General features: G+C 44.3%; 1 protein-coding gene across 1 annotated transcript in view; it reads left to right on the top strand.

Moving 5' to 3' along the window:
* CDH4 (cadherin 4) overlaps nucleotides 1-17,720 on the top strand; it is a 419,012-nt gene that overhangs the window by 385,121 nt on the left and 16,171 nt on the right. The window contains exons 9-10 of the mRNA XM_053958581.1: nucleotides 10,551-10,736; nucleotides 15,913-16,166. Coding sequence (XP_053814556.1) covers nucleotides 10,551-10,736; nucleotides 15,913-16,166 — 440 coding nt within the window. The remainder of the gene's footprint in view (nucleotides 1-10,550; nucleotides 10,737-15,912; nucleotides 16,167-17,720) is intronic.

Raw genomic sequence — 17,720 nt, 5'->3', positions numbered from 1 at the left:
TGGTAATGTGATTAATCAAATATAAAAGTGAAGCTCTTCTGAATGAATAACTCATTTTTATAGAATATCTAATTACTGAAATGTCGTCTGCTGCAGAAAAAAAAAAGGGGGAAATTAATTGCAATAACAATTCAAGAAGATAAAGTTTTTTTGAATTAGGTCTACACAAGAAGCTAAATTGAGTTGATTAAGTAATTTTGGTTTCAGGAACACCCTTGATGGAAGTTAGTGGTAATGAATTTTTCAGACCTCAGAGTTTAAAATTGCCAAAGACTGGTGATTAAAAAAAAAAAAAAAACAGGAGCAACAGTTTCATTACAAATTTCAATTTTCTGTCATAAAAAAAAAAAAAAAAAAAAGTGGGGGGGAGGATATAAAAGCTACTCTATTGGTCTCTCTCAGATTGGACTCATGTAGTACTCGGTGTAAAATCAAGAATAATACAACCTCCTCTCCGTGCTGGAGAGTGTAATCTCAGTCAGCTGGAGCTGCAGCACCTCACGGGAGGCAGAGCCAGGAGGAGCACCACAGATTCCATGTGCTTCCTGCATGTGTTCCACCTGGAGCACCCAGCACGAGGCCCTCCTGCCTGTGCAGTGCTTTCAGCAGCTGTCACTCACGGGGTGAGCGGCGCATCCGTCCTCAGCACCGTGGGGATACGTAACAGTGCATGGATGTGACACATCAATTGATTTGACATTTGGCTTTCTAGCCTGCTGGCTTGTGCAGCTGGGTTAATATTATAATTAATGTTATAATATCATTATATTAATAATTACATTTAAAATTTTAATTAATATTAAATACCATCTAATATTATCAAAGCACAGACAACCCCCGGCCCACGACAGCGCCCATCAGCCATCGCTCACCGTCCCCCATTTGTCATGAGCCCTCTCATTTGCAGCATCTGGCAGAGCTGTCTCCTGGTTCAATGTCTCATTTAGCAGGGATTTCTCTCCTCCCTCTCCTCCCCTGCTCAGTCTGTGCAGGATCCAGAGGAAGAAGCCACACACCACATCCCTACCCCATGTTTTCTGTGGAATTGTCCAGTGAGAAGGAGGTTCCAGGCAGGTGTGAGCTACCTGTGTGCAGTGAGGTGTGACAGGGCCACGTGTCACTGACAGGATCTCTGGAGTCAAAGGAATTGTCAGAGGGAAATGCCCCTGTTACTCTGTGCTGTGCTGTCATGGAAATCGCCCTGGGCTGCGCCACCAGATCCGAGTGTGGGGATCAGACGCTGTTCCCGTCATCTCTGGTGTGTCAGTCAGGCTACAATTTCAATGATAAATCAGACACTGATGCTCCTGTATCACGTATCTACCCACGTTTCTTGTCTGACATTTTTCCACCTGTACCATTTCCTCAAATTTGAATGGTTTCTTGTAGATTTTGTGTCTCTTTCTGCTTTTGGTTATATACGAAATATCCTAATTGTCCTCCTCAACCCAGACCTGGCCTTGGAGAGCCTCTTTCAGTTGTCTGAATGTAGACACCCACCACCATCGTGGTTAGGCTGGATGTCCACACAGCCCTGCCATGTCCGTGTCTGCCAGATGTCCCAGACAAACACTCATTTGTGCTGGATTATTTCATTATCTCTAAAGTCCACAGCATCTCAGGCACTGAGTGTGAGGCTGAGAAATTTAAACACATTCTGTAACTCCATTATTGGAAGGCACAGAAATAAATCCCCTCCTGGGGTTGGCTAACTTCCTTGGGTCGGCAGGTTTTTAATTCTTCAATATTCTTTTGCTTTAAAAACAGTTGCTTCCGAGGGCTGTCATTTTAAGAGGATATATATCTGGAACTTCATTAAGTACATTTCACTTATGAAATCTTTAGTGACATGCTGTGGGGGAAGAAAAAGGGAGATTTAGCAAAGGATTTGGGAGTGCTGTGAGTTTTCTCTTATCAAATCTTTCTAACTGTCCAGGATGTCTTAAAGCTTCCCAGTTGTAGAAGAAAGGGTCACAATACAGAGAAAAGCCAGTTAAAATCAGAGAATGGCTGAAAGGTTTCACAAAGTTTTTTTGAGCGTGGCAGAGTTTTACAGCACAGTGCAATAACAGATTTTAATTGCTAAAAAAAATTTAAAAGGAGAAATAATAGTCTTCCCTTTCCTGAATTTACAACTCCATCTTTTCTTTGACCCAATATCCCGTGATTCTCACTGCATTCCTCTGCTCCATTCCACCACAAATGTTGTAAACAAAATTTCAGCAAGAAGCCTCTTTTTCATGGCAAGGCTGATTAATTACACAGTATTTAATGTAGTCTTTTCTGTGCTCTGAGTTACTGTAAACTGGCAGGCATTTCTCTAGAATGCCAGATGCTCACCTAGGTGAAGGTGGCAGAGAGTTGGGCTAGGTGACCTTTACAGGTCCCTTCGAACACGAACCATTCTGTAATTCTGAGATTTTAGGCACTCCATCCTTTCCTATAGGAACCCTGGCACAAATCTCCTGTGAGTGCAGGTTCTCACTCCGCTGGCAGACACTGCCATTATATTTTAAGCATCAGGAAGGACATAAAAAACAGCCATTGTGGCACCAGTGCAGAAGATTGTGTCTTTACACCACAGAATAAACCACGCTTTCAGAATAAAACACCTGCTTCAGTGGCTTTCTCCTACAAGACTGCTCCATCCAGTCAGGAACCCTTTTTTTGGCCAGACCAGAGGGTCTTCCAGTGCCTGATGATGGAGTTCCAACATACTCATTAAAAAAACCCCAAACCCCTCTGTGTGCTAATTCCGAAACTAATCTGGAAATAACAGAGATTCCAATGGCAGTGCAGAGTCAGTGTGCAGATGGGCTGAGCTGTGCTGCACAGGAAACTTGTTAAAAATCTCAATACCAGGATTACAGCATATGTACAAATCAGTTTCAGTACTCTCATAATTCTTCCTTTCCCAAAAACCCATCTTGAGATCCCAGAGGCACATGAGCAGCTTTCATATGCCTTAAAATCTGAAAAAAATTAAATTAAAAACTCATTATGGGGAATGGGCAGTTAATAAGAAAATCCTAAACCAGATTTACCAGCTTAAGGCCCTTCTTTATGAAACTTTATTACAGGTGCCTGAATTGAAACATCCCCTTCTAGACACATTTCACCAAGAGATACAGAGCCAGACCTGTGGAGTACTCTTTGTTTGCTTAGGAGCTGAGCTCTCTCATGCAATTTTTGCTGCTCTGGTTTACATGTAAATCAGGAAAATCTTGTTTTCAGAGTGTTGTTCAAAGCAGCATGGGTTTTTTGCTGCTTTGCAGTTTGCAGGAGAAGGAAATGCGGGGACTGACGTGCCAACAATTAATTGATTGCATCCTCTTTTTAGGGAGCTGGTTATTTTAGAGAGTAAAAGTACATTGAAAAGCCTCCCCATGCCTTGGTGGGATGTTGCCCTGATTTTTAAAAGTATTAAGTTTTTTTTAAAGTTCTTTTGAAAGTGTTAAAGTTCTCATAAAACTTCTTTAGCCTTCTGATAATGTTTACATATTTGGGAGTCAGAGTTCCCACACAATTTCATGCATAAATAGAATAGTTTACATATTTCTCTGTAGGCAGAGAGAAATTATTGATCAATCTTTAGACCAGTGTGGTTGGAGAGGTGGTAATTCCATCCTCCAGTCCACAGTCACCTTTAGAATTCTATAAATACCAGATGTTTGAATAAAACGCTCTCTTTTTCTCCTTTGAACTTAGCAAGTTTCTGTGTACTCATTTCATGTCCAGTAGTGACAGTGGGGGATGCAGGGGGCACTGCTTTGGCAATTCCAGGTCAGGGTATCCAAACCCGTGGTGGTTTGATTTGAGGTGGTGGAGCTTCCCAGCTGGGAAGCAGAACAAGCTAATTTGGCTTGTTTCACCCCAGCCCATCCAAACCTGTTTGGGCTCCCAGTGGAGCTCAGAGCCTGGGAAGAGCCGTGCTGGCATTAGCTGATCCCAGTTCCCTGCCAGCCTTCCCAGGGCTTTTCCCACCCCAGCAGCTCAGCGAGGATCACAGGGCTCTGTGACAATGCACTGGGGAGATCGATAGGCTAATCCCGGCTGACCTAATGGATTTATCAAGTAACACATGAATTAATGATTTTCTCAGCATTCTGCCCCAGCACAGGGCATGGCTCCAACCCGTTCTGCAGCTGCCTTGGGAGACAGACAAGTCACTTCAGCCTTTGGTTCTGCAGCTGAAGGGAAGCATAGGGCTGTCAAGCACTGTAGAGCCATGATGTATCTGTTCAAAAATGTTCTGTTATATAAATGTATGTATATAAGGGGATTTTTTTTAAGAATGAGGCTTTGTAGGCAGTTCCAGCTGTTTTAAAATCTATGTCTCTCTTTTAAAGAGAGCATTACTAATTACAGCTGACAATCAAATAGTCTGCAGAAAAGTATCAGCCACCTTTTCCTGCTGTTCATTCCGTGGGCAAGAAACAAAGGTATGTTAGACAAGAGAGCAAATGAAGTGTTCAAAGGATCCTTGTCTAAAACTGAAAAATAAAGGGCTGTGCTATCAGATCAGAATTTTAATGTATATTGTTTCCACTGGTTCCTGACATAAAATCTTTCATTGTTGGGTATAACCATTGTTAAAGGTCACTGTTGCAAAGGCTACATCATTTAGACGAGATGAGATCCCATTTTGGATAAATTCACAATTTTTGTTCCTAACAAGGAGATAGTATCAGGATTTGAATGTACAAGAGTGTCGGTTTACGGATTAAAGGCTTTTGTGTTCTGGAAACCACACTACGCCAGATTTCGTGAGTTTCAGTGAGATGTGCAAGTCCCCAAAGTCAAGTAGGTTGATTAAAGTGGTTCTTTACAACCTTTGAAATAGAGATAAAGTACAACTTTCCTACACGGGTTAATGTAGAATTTTTTTTTTTTTCTTGACAAGGCTATATGCCTTCCAAGGACATAATTTTAATCTCTTTTTAAACCTTTCATATGAACATTGTAAAAAGATCCTTTGTGTTGTAATGCACTTTTATAAAATATCTAAATTTCTATGCAAACTTCAAACCTCATTTCTTAAGATATATTTATTTGGAAATGGTTATCTTGCAGCAGAATGGTGTCTTGTGTCATCATTTCTGCAGCATCTTTTCATACTATCAAAAGAATGTAACATCTGATAATGAAAAAAATTAGTGCTCTTTGTTAGATATGCAAAGTATTTTTTTTAATATCCTTTTACTATTATATGCTCTGAACTCCTGGCAAGTACTCAAAGAGTCTTTGAACCAAGGTGAAACCTACATGTTCCTTCCTCACACTGGAGTCTGAAGTAAGAGGGTTTTCTTTTGCTGCTTCTGAAAGAGAAGGTATTGCTTTATTCTTCTCTGCTCCAGCTTTGTCTTCATATTCAAAGAGTAAAATTTGTATATTGATCCAGAGTTAGTCATTACTTGAGATTTTGAAAAAATGACACCAGTAAAGACAAAGTGTAAAGCCACTGGCTGTCACCTGTGGCAGAAACATGACAGAGGTTGTCTGTGCTCCAGCCTGAGATCAGCTTCAGAAGTGCCAAACTTCAAGGCTTGCTGTTGTTTTTCAAACTCTTCCAAAGAAAAAGAAACCAGCACATGGAGACCATGCTGAGCATCATTCAAGCTTCCAGCACAAACTCCCTGTGAGCAGGTGGGTGCCTTGTCTCCACCACACCGTGCTCAGAGCTGAGAGGGCTCCTTTGCAGGCAGGTGAGCTGCTTTAATGGCACAAACTGCTGAGGACAGAGGCAAAGCATCTTTTCAAAGCTGGTGAGCCCATTGTCATGCACTTCCTTGACTGGGCAGGGCAAGGCTGACTCCTGCCTGACCACCACAAGGCAGTGCCTGCAGCCTGGGCAGTTCCTTTGCCAGGGAGCACCGTGACAGCTGGGTATGAATGCATGGGTGGGCTGTGGAGTAGATCCATGTGGATGTGAAGCTGAAGCAGGGATGCTGCAGAGATGCATGAACCTGGAAAAACAACAGCCCAGAGGTTTGTGGAGGGGCTGCTAGCTGATGGAATGCAGAGCAGCCTCAAAAAGGAGTGAGGACATCAGTGGTCATCACTCGAGACCTCACTGGAGTGAGTAGTTTAATAAAACCAGAAATGAGCATCTCAGAGCCTGACTTGAAAAATAAGGCTGACTTTACAGGGGTTTTGTGGGGATTTGAGCAAACTCGTGGTCTCCTTTGCGCACAGTGGAGAGAGACCCTGGCAGTTCCTGTGTGACTGTCACAGCAGCTGAGGGCTGGGATAATTCACAGCACAGCACCGCCATCCCTACAGAAAATTATATTGGAAATTAAAGGTCACAGAATTGATAGTAAGGCTTAAGAAAACAGCAATTATTCTGCTAGGAAGAAAAGCTAAATTACCAGTAGTAGGAGTAGAGGGTGGGGGGGAAAGAGCATTATTGATCTAAATATCAAGTTGGCAGATACGCAGAGTACAATCTAGAGGTTTTTTACACCTCTGGGCTCATTCAATCCACACAATAAAAAATGCAGGCCTATAAAGACAGAATAAGAAGCAATCAATTAGGATGGCATTTGCTTGTTTCCATGCTGCAGTTGGGCAGGCACATCACAATTAATGATTTATTAGGAGATTTTCTCCATTCCCCTCCCCCCGCCCCATTTTACACAGACTGCTGCAACCAGACCACAGTTGTTTATTAATTTTCCTGCTTTTCAAGCAACTTTGTTAGCAGAAAAGGTAAACTCTAGCCTGGGATGCCAGCATGGGGTTGGGTGGATGCCCTGGAGCGTGAGGAGCTGTGGGTTTTATTCAGCCAGTGGAGCCCCCTGAGTGCTGGGCTCTCTGGCTGCACATCACCTTATCTCCAGAGCCTAAAGGGGCAGGCTGGCAGCAGGAACTGGGAGGGATGGGGCTCCCCACCACCACATGCACTCACTCTCATTTCAGTTTCTGCCAGCCTAAGGGACCTAGAGAGAAGATTCAGCACTTTGCAGCAGTCCTATCTGTCAGGGGAAGGGCTCAAAGTCTAATAAGAGGACTGAGATGCCCTCATTCTTCTGTTAATCCATAGCTATGGGTCATGAAACGCTATTTGTCCAGGCAATTCAGCCTTCATAAACCGCTGCTGCCTGGAACAAATGTTGTGCCATCATTAGGGAATCTTGGAGGCTACAGAAAGATCTTTCCTGCAGACATTCATCTGAACAAGTCTTTGCCTTCACAGCTTTTTAGCAAAATCAGCCAGGGAAAGAAGTAAGAACATTGGAAAAAAAGGAAATCCCTTTAGAAGGAAGCCAGAATAATTATTTTTGTGTTCATCTGTCTCAATCCCACACCTCCCTAGGAGTGGCTGAGTAATTGGTTTTACTCAGCTGTGCATGGCTTCACTGCCCAGACTCCAGATTTATTGCACAAAGTCAAGTCATGGTGTGAATCCATCATTTGTCCCCCACATCAATCCCTTTCTCCTCTGGAATGACATTTGTCTGCGTGTTTATGTGCTGTCAGGTCCAAATGGCATGAAAGACAAATTCTAGGATTAACCAATTTTAGTGCCAACCCAAAAATCAGAATGAATTATTTCCTTTTCAACAAGGCATAACTTCAGAAGGGCCAGCTCAAGGGGAGTGGGAGAAGGAGATTTGCCAGCACAGGCCTTTATAGGAGGGGAAGAAAAAAATACCCCACAGAATTTAAGGATTTAAGAACATGCCAGTTTCAGAACAAATCCTTATCTGAGAAGGGAAGTGTGTGACAATTAGCCAGAGAAATCCTTGTGAGTGGTCTTTAAAATTTTTCTGGAAATCAAGGACTTCAAATGCAACAATTTGAAGTGAGCTAAATGAAATACAGGGGAATATGAATAAATGCTACAAGTATAGGTCAAGCACTGCTTTATCAATCTTGTGTTTACTCCAGCAGCTCCTCTGTTGCCCATTGTTTTACCTTGTTTGAATAGATATGCTTCTCTTTATTTGAAAATCAATTGTAATCTTATGAAAGAGAACTTAGAGCAGAGGGAATGCTGGAAAGCATAGTGAAAGATGTTCATTATCCTGAATTACTCCAGGGTAGGGAGGGAATGACATTAAAGAAGTGTGGGTAGCTTTGAGCTGCCATCCTTCCTTTAGCAGGTGTAATTTAATGTCATTACTTAATTTTATTAAAGGTAAAGACAGTTGTGGACAATACACATTACAGCATTTACCTATAATAATGATAGTGGGGGAGTTTGAGAGGGAGGAAAAGCAGACTCCAGTTTGAATTCTCAGTGGCTGCTGATCTGTAGCTGATGAAAATTACTCTTTTCTTCATGGCACATCTCTCCAAGATTTGCTTTTTACCCTGAATAGCTTTGGATGGCTCCTTTGATTCCAGTGAAGGTGCTCTGTTCTCATCAGAATAATACTTTGCTTTATAAGCACAGTAAGCAGTATCCACTCTCAATTCTGCTTAGGACTGATAATTTCCTAACTGTACCTAACAGAGGTCAACAACAAGTGGATGAACTCCTGGATTGCCCAGGATGTGCTGACCATTGTGGTTTTCACCCACATCAGCTTGGAAAAGCTTTTTAGGCTGCTGTGATCTTCCTCCAGGCTTTATACTGGCATGTACTTGTGTATTTATAATTTTTAATATAACCTCATGTTTGAAATGTGTAAGCTCTATCACTGTGGGCTGTTGTGATGGCTGCTAGAGGAGCTGCTGTAAAATCAGTTGTGTGGGGCTTTTCATGTAACCCAAACTCATTGGCAGCACCTGGGGTGTGACCTACTGAAGGTGTTCAGGGATCATATAAGACTGTCCCTCTTAAATGGGTTAAATACAGCTGATGGTTTGTTCTTAATTACTTAATTCTGTTTGGTTCTGCAGGGCATAAGCCTAGGATTGACAGATGAAATCTGTGGTCCTGGGTTGAAGATTTGAGATGGTTTCACAGAGTGTTTAACTCCTTTGGAATTACAGTATGATACCTTGTTGTCAGCAGTGCAGCCTAAAAGACACGGGGGTCTCGTCAGCTTGTCACTGCTGCCATGCCATACAACATTAATTTAATGTAATGGGCAATAACTAGTGTGGATTTAGGAAGAGATGATCCTGTTTAACTAATCTGCTTCAGTTCAGACAAGGTTGATAGTGGAGTGTACATATGGCATAATCTAATGGATTTTTCAAGAGGCTTTTGATGAATTTCCATATATTTCCCTTGTTTAAGCTGTGTGCCACAGAGACTCCAAATTGGGCAAGAGAATGGGTAAAGAATAAGTGAAATCAGGGGAAATAAAGAGAATAGAAGAGCTGTAGCATGTAGTAGAATAAGAATTATCCTGCAGCTTCCCACTGTTCTTCCCCACCACTTGGCATGGCTGGAAAGAGATGCCATCTGCATTCACTAATGAAAACTTGTTTAGGACAGGTACACAGCAGAAAAGAGGGCAAGATGCCATTCAGGATACCACTAAAGGGCAAATTTAAATTTACATTAGCATAAGGCAGATTGAATATTTTTGCTGTCAGCGGTGAAATAATATATACTAAATACAAGCATCCATCACAGAGAGATGCCAAAGGATGGGGATGGGTTAGGAGGAGAAACGGACTCTTGAGCTAAGAAAGGAATGATTTATTATCATTTACACAACCTGGCATTTGTGCACACCAAAGGCCAGATTTTAGAAGTGCTCTGCTCCTGCAGTTTGGGGCCAGAATTTCAGTTGCAGACTCCGAGCCAGCCGCTCCCGGCGTTTCCCCAGTGTTTAATTTGCCATATGTCAATCAGAGTGTTGATTTGCAAGTGCTGCTAATAGGCAGTGCTGAGACATGAGGACGGTTGAAAATTTGGGAATGTGTCTTGCTGGCAGCTTTTGAGCCCCAAACACTGGAAGTATTCACAGGCCAGGATCCCTGATCAGCCATGAGATAAATCAGGGACTGGAAAGCAGAAGAGAATGCAGTTAATGTGTCAGGATGTGCCTGAACAGGACATGCTCCATGGAAATCAGTGCTAAATGAGAGAATTAAGCACCAGGAAAGGCTGTGGCAAAATCACAAGAAACACTTCAAATAATGAGACAAAATCAGGGGCAAGAAAGAAATAAAATGAAGTAAAATCACTGAAGAAGCAATAAAATGCCATCACTGAAATCTGAGTGAGGCAAAATACCTTGGGATAAATTGAGATACTCATCCTAAAAAATGTAGACATTTCAGTATGCCATTTTCCCCTGCTGTTGACAATTAACTCTCTGGTTGCTGTAATTGAGCAAGAATATAAAGAATGTTTTTTGTTGGATTCCTTGGAGCATTTGCTGGATCTTGTGCAGTGGCTGTGAGATAGTGGGTTTGTTCTCCTTCGGGCTGAGAGGTGAAGTTAGGCTTTGGGAAAATACTCAAAGGAAAAAAATAGGAAAAGCAGAATTGAGAAAGAGATGTGTTGCTCATTATGAATAATTCCATGGTCCCCTTCATGGGACTGGCTTCCCAATGGGCACAGTGATGGAGGAGGGAGGGCAGGGAGGTGTGAGGATGGACAGAAAGCTCCCACCATGACCACCCCTGTCATTCCTTTGCAGTATTCAGGAGAAGTGCCTGAGAACAGAGTGGAGGTTGTGGTGGCAAACCTGACGGTGATGGACCGGGACCAGCCCCACTCTCCCAACTGGAACGCCATCTACCGCATCATCAGCGGGGACCCCTCGGGCCACTTCACCATCCGGACAGACCCCGTCACCAACGAGGGCATGGTCACCGTGGTGAAGGTAAGGGGGAAGCCAAAGCACACTGGGTTGTCACCCTTACAGCTGCAGGGATGGCCGGGAGCCTGCAGCTGTTTTGTGCCTTTCCCGCCTGGAAATACAAGTGCTTGGATCTGTTGTTTCCCATCTCTCTGTGTGTAGGAGTCCTGAATACTCTCCAGTATTCTGGGTTTCCCAGCTCAGCCCAACCCACCATGAGCTTTCAAAAAAGCCTCACATGCTGAAGGGACTCCCAGCACCGGAGCCTGACCTCCACCTCCTGCTTCTCCTTGGCTCTTTGAGCTCTGTAAGAGAAAATGAGCCTGGGCTGGGCAGCCCTGCCCTTCTTGAGCCAGAAAAGCCCCTGTTTGGTGCGGATCAAGGGTGCTGTTTCACTGCCTGGGTCAGTCAAGTGATCCTCTGTGAAAGCAAGGAGTGTAGGAGAGATTTCAAGAGGAGTGAATTTTCTGGTAACAGAAGGGAGGGAAATTTTCCCTTTGACTGAGTTGTTTGGCAGTGAAACTGTTGGAGAGATTTTCCTTTCTCTGGTATTAAGTGATAAACACACAGTGTGGAACAGATCCTCAATTCAGGACAGCTCCACTCAAAGCCACCCCCCAGGCTGGATCAGCAGAAGATCTTGTCTAAAGACTCCCAAGAAATCAAACCAGAAATATCCACCATCCCTTCTTCCCTCCATGTGCTGGTAGAGCTGGAAGCCTCAATCTTGAGTGCAAGTGCCAAATGGTGTTTCCTTCCTTGCCTCCATGTTTCCAAAGAACATTTCTCTTATCTTCATTGGAGCATTCACTTCTCTTTCAGTTTTGAGGCCAGTGAGTGTTTCTGCAGTCATTACACGCAGCCAGGACATCACTGGATCCCTTCAGCATTCACTGAAGCTCTTCCCAGATAAGATGCATGTGGATGCTCCCTCTGCCTACAAAAAACAGCAGACATCACACATAGGCTGTTGAGATGTGCAGGAGCTGCACAACACACACCATGCCCTGCACGTGGGAAGGATTAATACCTGCTGGGGTGGATAAAGGCAGCACCTTCTGATAAGTCTGGCCTTCCCTGACAAAAAGTTTTAATCAACAACATAGGTAGAAATACTAAGTTTAAAGAGCAGCATGATTCAAGAATAGCTCTGTGTTGAGCCTTGCTTCCTTGTTATTAGCCAAACAAGTTGCAGTCATTCCTAATGTGCACAGTTTGTCTCTTAGGAGAAATGGCATCAGCGAGATGCCAGTGAGGTCACGCTGGCAGGAATGTGTGAGCCTGTCCTGTTCCCTGACCCTTGGGCTAAGTGTGTGTGTCTGCAGATGCTGCTCTGCTGAAACTTCAAGGGACACATCATCCTACCTGCCAGATGGTATTTCAGCAAGGTCCTCTTATTTATCACTTTTTATTGCCCTTCCTATGAAACCCCTTCAAGCTTAGACACCTGTATATGGTTGTACATATGCGTGTAAGTATACACATACCCAAATCTGTATTTTCTGCTTCAACAGAAAACATTCAATGAAGAAAAGTGCAAAAATTTAACTTCCACTGACATCAGCAGCCAGTCTGAAATCGAAATGCCAACATTTTCACTGCAAGTAGGGGAAGACCCCTTATTTTTAATCTTGCAAAGTGTCAGGACTGTAGTTTAAAGGCACATCAAAGTGAACAACAGGGGATTTGCATGATCAACACTGCTGCACAAGGAATTGTGCATAATGAACCATCCCTTATTCACAACTTGCAGGCAAAAAGCAGGGCAGATTTGTCAAGACACCATTGATGCTGGTGTTGATTTTCCACTGCTGTGTAACCCACAGTGATCACAAAGCAGAGAACCACATGAAAATCCGATCTTGTCAAGCTGAGCTCAGAGCTTGAAATTGGATGTCTTCACTACATAACCTCACCTGATCCTCCTGGGCACCAGGGTTCCCTACCTCTATCTGGCTGGGAGGCTTTTTGGTATATTTTCAGCAAGGAGAATGAGTGAAATTGCTTATGATTAAATTTTCATGGTGAAGAAGGGAAGACTCTTAGGATTCCGCCTTCTTTGAAATATTTTGTTCTCTGTTAATAAGTGAATATGCTTAAAGGTTTGGGGGATGTATTCTCATCAGACTGGATGACCAGTCAGAGCTTGTTCTTTGCTGTGTTGGAGCAGTTTCTTGCTGGTTTTATCACTGATGTGGGTTGAAAACACAGGTAAAAAATTAAAGTCAAGTAATGAACCATTTATTTACAGACCCTACATGGCTGGATTTTCACGTGGCTCTTCAAAGCCACTCATAGATAACTCCTGCTGCAAGCAAAGGAGTGACAGCAACAGCAGAGGGAGGGGGGCTCTGTGCAGAGTCCCACCACTTCACCAGCATTTTAGGGGCCTGAAATGGAGGGCCAGAAATCCTTCCAAGCCGGATTTACCTTTGGAGTTCAGATTATGCTCATGGGGGCCAATTTGCATCTGCCCTCAGCAAAATCCCATCTATAGCTCCAGTGTGATCACCAAAAGTATAACATTTCCCATTTCTGTTCTTGCCTTTCCAAACCATTTCCATAACTGTGCAAGACCCTAATCTTCAAAGAAAGCCTTGATCAAGGGCAGAGGGAAACTTCCCACTCAGATGAGACACCGCGGAGTCTGAAGACAATCTCCCAGAGCAGCAGTGGCTGCCCTGTGGCAGCCAGCTAAGTAAAATGTTATTATAAACTCTGCATGGATCAGAGCTGTGAATTTATAATGGAGATGCTGCTGAAGCTTCAGTTATTATTTGCCTCAACTATAACATGAGGCAAATTTGTTCACTTCAGTTCAAAGTACCCCGAGAAAAAGAGGACACGTGGCAAGCCCTCGGCATCGCTCTGCTGCAGCCAGGTCGGAGGTGCTCGTGAAGGAGGAGGATGTGCAGCATCTCCAGGGGATATTTCACAGCCAGATCACACACCAACCATCCAGCAAGGAGTATCTGCAAAAGTGCTGCTTTTTAATTTCATCTCTAGTGCTTCTTGGACATGGAAGTGAAAAGTAGGCAAGAGTCCCACGTGTCCTTGTCCCAAAATGTAGCGGCTCTGTGGGCTTTTTCAGGATCCTGCTGTCATAGAATCAAAGAATCATTTTGGTTGGAAAATACTTCTAGGATCATCAAGTCCAGCTGTTAACCTAGCAATGCCAAGTCCACCATGTCCCTAAAACCACATCAAATGACCAGTGTACAGCATTTCCAGTGAGATGCATGGAGGTGGAAGGGGTGAGTGTGGTGTGAGGAACACCGAGTACTCTGTGCACCATTGTCCTCAGAGGGAGGCAGTTTTAGGGAGCAGAGGTACGAACAGTTCTGGTATAAATTGCTTATTAAGGTGTAAAAGAAGTTCTGCCTTAGAGCTGGACAGTGTCTGGCTGCAAGGGGCTGCTGTCCTATGGGGTTCAATAGCCCAAACTGCCAGGACAGCACAGACTCTTGATTTTACCTTTTTTTTTTTTTTTTTCTTTTTTGCAAAACTGTGTGAAATAGGATTCAGTGGACACAGGAGAAACGAGCACATCAGCTCTGTCTTGCAGACTGAAGTGTGGTGGACACTGTTTGATGACACTGATGCCTCCTAGACAGCTTTTGGGGTGCCTGATCCTGGTCCAGCTCTGCTCCTTGCATGATTTTTCTGCAGCCCAAGTTTTGTTGCTACCAGAAGAAAGAGGAAGAAGCTGAGAGAGCAGCCCTACATTTTGGGGGGGGGGGAAAAAGTCCCCACTACTTTACATCAGGCCACATCCTAGCAGTATGGTCAGTGTGTCCTGAGCATCAGCAGCAGGGAGCTGCCCACATCATTCCCCAAGGAGCTGCTCAGCCCCCAGCTGCCTCTGAGCCCCTTTTGGGAGGGAGGTGCAGGGTGGCTGTGGACAGCCTAGCAAACAGAGCAGCATGGAAAAAAAAAAAAGAAAAAATAAAGAAAACTGGGGGAATATAAATCAGAGGGGGTGTGAAAAGAAATTGAGGAAATGCATTAGTCAAATTGTTTCAAGACTTGAATAGTGTTTAAATGGGAACTTTTACCATGCATTGGTTTTGAATGCAGCACAAGTCCATGAGTCAGCACGGGTGGGTGTACTGGGAGTCTTTATGCTTCCTTTTATTTATTAAATGTTGGCCCTGCCTGTCAGGAAGCCATTTAGCATCGGGAACATTTGCACTTCAATCTAGTAGAGATTCCACTGTTTTACCTTTTGCCCCTGAAATTTGTTTCTCTCGTGTAGGCTCCTATGATTTGATTTCCCTCCTGACAATACTGGGTTTTAAACAGGACATGGCAGGCAGCTCCTGCTGCTGTAAATCCCTGTCCAAGTCGGTGTAGCTGTGGCGTTTTACACCCTGAGTGAGTGCTTTGCAGACTCAGCGCAGGAGAAGGTATTAGGGAGGATGGATATGCTTCTAAATTTATAAATCACAGCAAAGCAGTTTTTAACAAGCACAGGTGTGAGCCTGCATAACTCAAGCCTCCCTGGCAGATGATTAGCAACTTCCCTCATAATAATTAGTGGGATGGTTTAGAAACTATTATTACACTGGGCTCAGTCGGTCGTGCCAGGAAAGGCTTTTCACTCTGTCTGGCTCCTGGGACAGACACATTGTCTTCATGTGTGTGTTGAGAAGAGATCTGTGGCCTCCCAGCAGCAAAATGCAGCTGTAAGAGCTGTAGGCAACCTCCAGAGACTACGAGGTGCCTTGCAGGAGGAGGAGAGGTCCCACTGGAAGGACCACCTGCTTAACCTGACCAGGGATTTTTCCTGGCAGCTCCACCTTTGCTTATAAACTCATTTAAGAGGGAAAACAAAGAGCCTGAACAGGCTCCACGTGTTGCATTGGGTGGGTTTGTTCTTGTGATGCTCAATTCTCACAGGCAGGTTGTCTTTTGGAAACCATTTAGCATTGGAACAAAACACAGGGCAAATGCTCCCTGCTGTTTGCATTTTTCCTTTGTGGAATTTTTTTAACTACTTGACCCTCCAAAAACTGGGAGGCCAAATCCTCCACTGGATTGAAGTTGCTCTGGATTTACACCTTCAAAAGAACTGAGCTCAGGAGGAAACAAGATCAGGCTATGACTTTGATATCATCTGCCTTCTAGTCTTGCAGCTTCCAGCCAGAAGGTAGAATTTATCCCCTGCTTGGCTCTATACTTGCCTGTTTGTTTGTTTTAGGCAGTTGATTACGAGATGAACAGAGCTTTCATGCTGACAGTGATGGTATCAAACCAAGCTCCCCTGGCCAGTGGCATCCAGATGTCCTTCCAGTCGACAGCAGGAGTCACCATTTCAGTCACAGATGTCAACGAAGCACCGTATTTCCCAACGAACCACAAGCTGATCAGGCTGGAGGAAGGGGTGCCGACGGGGACGGTCCTGACCACGTTTTCGGCGGTGGATCCCGATCGCTTCATGCAGCAGGCAGTAAGGTGGGACACCAGGCAGCCTGGGGGCTCCCCTGCAGCTGGGGGGGTTCAGCTGCACGAGTCTGGGGAGCCAAGCAGCTGAAAGCTGGTTTCCAAACTGGCTGGTGGGATATGAATGAGATCTTGGCAGGGAGTGGCACCTGCAGTCGAGCGCTTGCACAGTGTCCTGCAAGTCTGTAAACTCACAACCCCCCCTGCTCCAGGTAGGCCAGGCTCTGAGCAGCTGGGTCAAGGAGAGCAGAGTTGAATCCTGTGCTACTGGCTTGCTGTGGGGCAGATCACACCTTCAAATGAAGCAGATTGCCGGGTTGTTACAGAGGTCAGGGCTGCTTTGTACCCAGTCTTTGGCTCTGCCTCACCCAGGGTGCTCTGACCTGTGTGGTTCATGCATTTCATAAACACAGAGGTTTAGAAAAAGGCATCTTTGTTATTTCTGTTTTATGGAGGGAAACTGAGGCATAGAAATGGCTAGGCCTGGGTTTTCAAAGGGAATGGCTGGGATTTTTAATCATGCCTTGTGTTGCTTCTGGAGCATTTAGGCTGAACCTTGCTTAAAAAAAAACACAGTGCGAGAGGAGCTGTCAGCTAGTTCAGAGCAAGGCTGGTGGGGTTACAAACAGCTGCTGGGCAGGCTTTTAAAGTGCCAAATTGTTCAGTGTTGCCTGAGCAGTCAAACACCCATTCACAGGCCCTTGGCACTTGGTCTGTATCTCACCAGTGCTCCCCTTGCCTGCTCCCAGTATTTTAATTAATTTCCTCCAACCTGCCCTTTCTCTTCAGAGCACCTGCCTAACATAACCTCTTCCTTAGCTGCTTTCCCGATGAATGGGATTCAGCTGGCAAAATTTTAATCTTGTAAAAGTCGGATTTCTATCCGAGCAGTTTAAGATCACTTTTAATTCATGCTGTGACCAGGAGGATGTCGTTGACTCTGTTTTGTCCTACCTGGGCAGACCAGGGGCTGAATCCAGGGTCCAGGACCCCAGCTCACAAGCCTTCCCAGCAGGAAATAATTGGCAGAAAAGCACAGGTGAGAATGTGTCCTTGTGACACTTTCACAACAATTTCAGCTCCCTCCGTGCAGACAGGAAATGCATTTCCTGCTCTTGGATACTTTTACATCCACAGAAATTGTTTTCTTTTTTGCTCCCAATCTGTAAGAGCTGTGGTATTTTTGGCAAAACCTGAGTATACGACGTGACCACGGCTGAGGCCACTTAAACTTGCATCAGTTGTGACATTTTGTGTCAGGAAGAGTTTGAAATATTTCACCTGGCACAGAGCTGTCGGGTCTAGAAAATGGTAGTTTATTCACTGCCTCATCTTGTTGTCTTTAGACAGGCATTGTGACTTTGGAGGAAAGAGACCATCCTAACTAACAAGCCCATTTTTCATATGTTCTTTTTGAAATATTGGCCTTTGAAGGGTCTTTATTTCCCTGATGTCTGTACCAAGGCTGGTTTTCAGAGGAGAGAACAATTCGTTTGTGATTGAGTACCCCCTCTAATCTGGAGGGGGGTGATGTGTAATCCAAACGAGCGCCTGCTGTTCCTGTCA

This window comes from Vidua chalybeata, chromosome 17 (assembly GCF_026979565.1).
Source record: "Vidua chalybeata isolate OUT-0048 chromosome 17, bVidCha1 merged haplotype, whole genome shotgun sequence".
NCBI lineage: Eukaryota > Metazoa > Chordata > Aves > Passeriformes > Viduidae > Vidua > Vidua chalybeata.
This window is presented reverse-complemented; position numbering and strand designations above follow the sequence as displayed.